Source organism: Trichosporon asahii (assembly GCF_000293215.1).
Source record: "Trichosporon asahii var. asahii CBS 2479 unplaced genomic scaffold scaffold00060, whole genome shotgun sequence".
NCBI classification, from domain to species: domain Eukaryota; kingdom Fungi; phylum Basidiomycota; class Tremellomycetes; order Trichosporonales; family Trichosporonaceae; genus Trichosporon; species Trichosporon asahii.
Genome location: NW_014040864.1, coordinates 1,814 through 2,581, shown reverse-complemented (window position 1 = coordinate 2,581; position 768 = coordinate 1,814). Strand labels below are relative to the sequence as shown.

General features: G+C 62.9%; 1 protein-coding gene across 1 annotated transcript; it reads right to left on the bottom strand.

Moving 5' to 3' along the window:
- Window positions 1–266: 266 nt before the first annotated feature.
- Window positions 267–485, bottom strand: A1Q1_03750 (uncharacterized protein; the record flags this gene model as incomplete). The annotated part of the gene is made up of 1 exon (XM_014323145.1): window positions 267–485. One exon carries the CDS (start codon window positions 483–485, stop codon window positions 267–269), a length of 219 nt encoding a protein of 72 aa, XP_014178620.1.
- Window positions 486–768: the final 283 nt, after the last annotated feature.

Below are 768 nucleotides of genomic sequence, written 5' to 3'. Positions count from 1 at the left end.
TGCCGATACACCCGCGCAGACTCTTCTTGCCACCCGAGCGGAGCGTGGACCACGTCACGAACAGCGCACTGCTTGTCAGCTCTCTGCACTGTCCCAGTACCCGTAGCTGTGTGATGCGGTGGCGCTCGGCGACGTCAGACGACCGGAGACACACGGTGCATTCCTCGTTCCCCGATCGCCAAGCACATGACATGCTATTACCAAGCACTCGTGACGTGACCCAGTGACTTCTGGAGTGGGAGCCGGAACGGTGAACGGGTGACTCACTACTTGTCCGCTGCGTTCGAGAAGGGAGCCGGGACGTGCTTCCGGCCCTCGAGCTTGGCGGCGAGCACGTCAAAGGCATACAGCGCATGCAGGGGGGTGCAAATCTCGCCCTCGGCCGGAGTCGCGGGAACGGTGATGCCGGGTGTCGGGGAGCCGGAATGCGTCAGCGCTGGCGGAGAGCTGTTCGTGGCTGCCGTCTTGGGGGTCGGCTGCTGCATTGCTGATGCTGTGGAGTGTGATGAGAAGAGAAGGGAGGAAGGAAGGAAAGGAGGTCTATCAGTCTAGTCAGACAGGCGTCTGAGGCTCTAAGCTAGAGGCGGTGTGGGGCGGGGGGTCGGACCTGGGAACAAGGGGACGTATGGGCGGTGAATCGGTGGAGGTCGAGGTGGAGGAGGCGAGGGGGGCTGGCGGTCGAGTGACTGTAGTCGTTGTGTCCAGCTCACGTTCGTGAACGTTTGCGGACGGGGGGTGCGACGGGAGGTCGGCAGTGATCGAGAATGC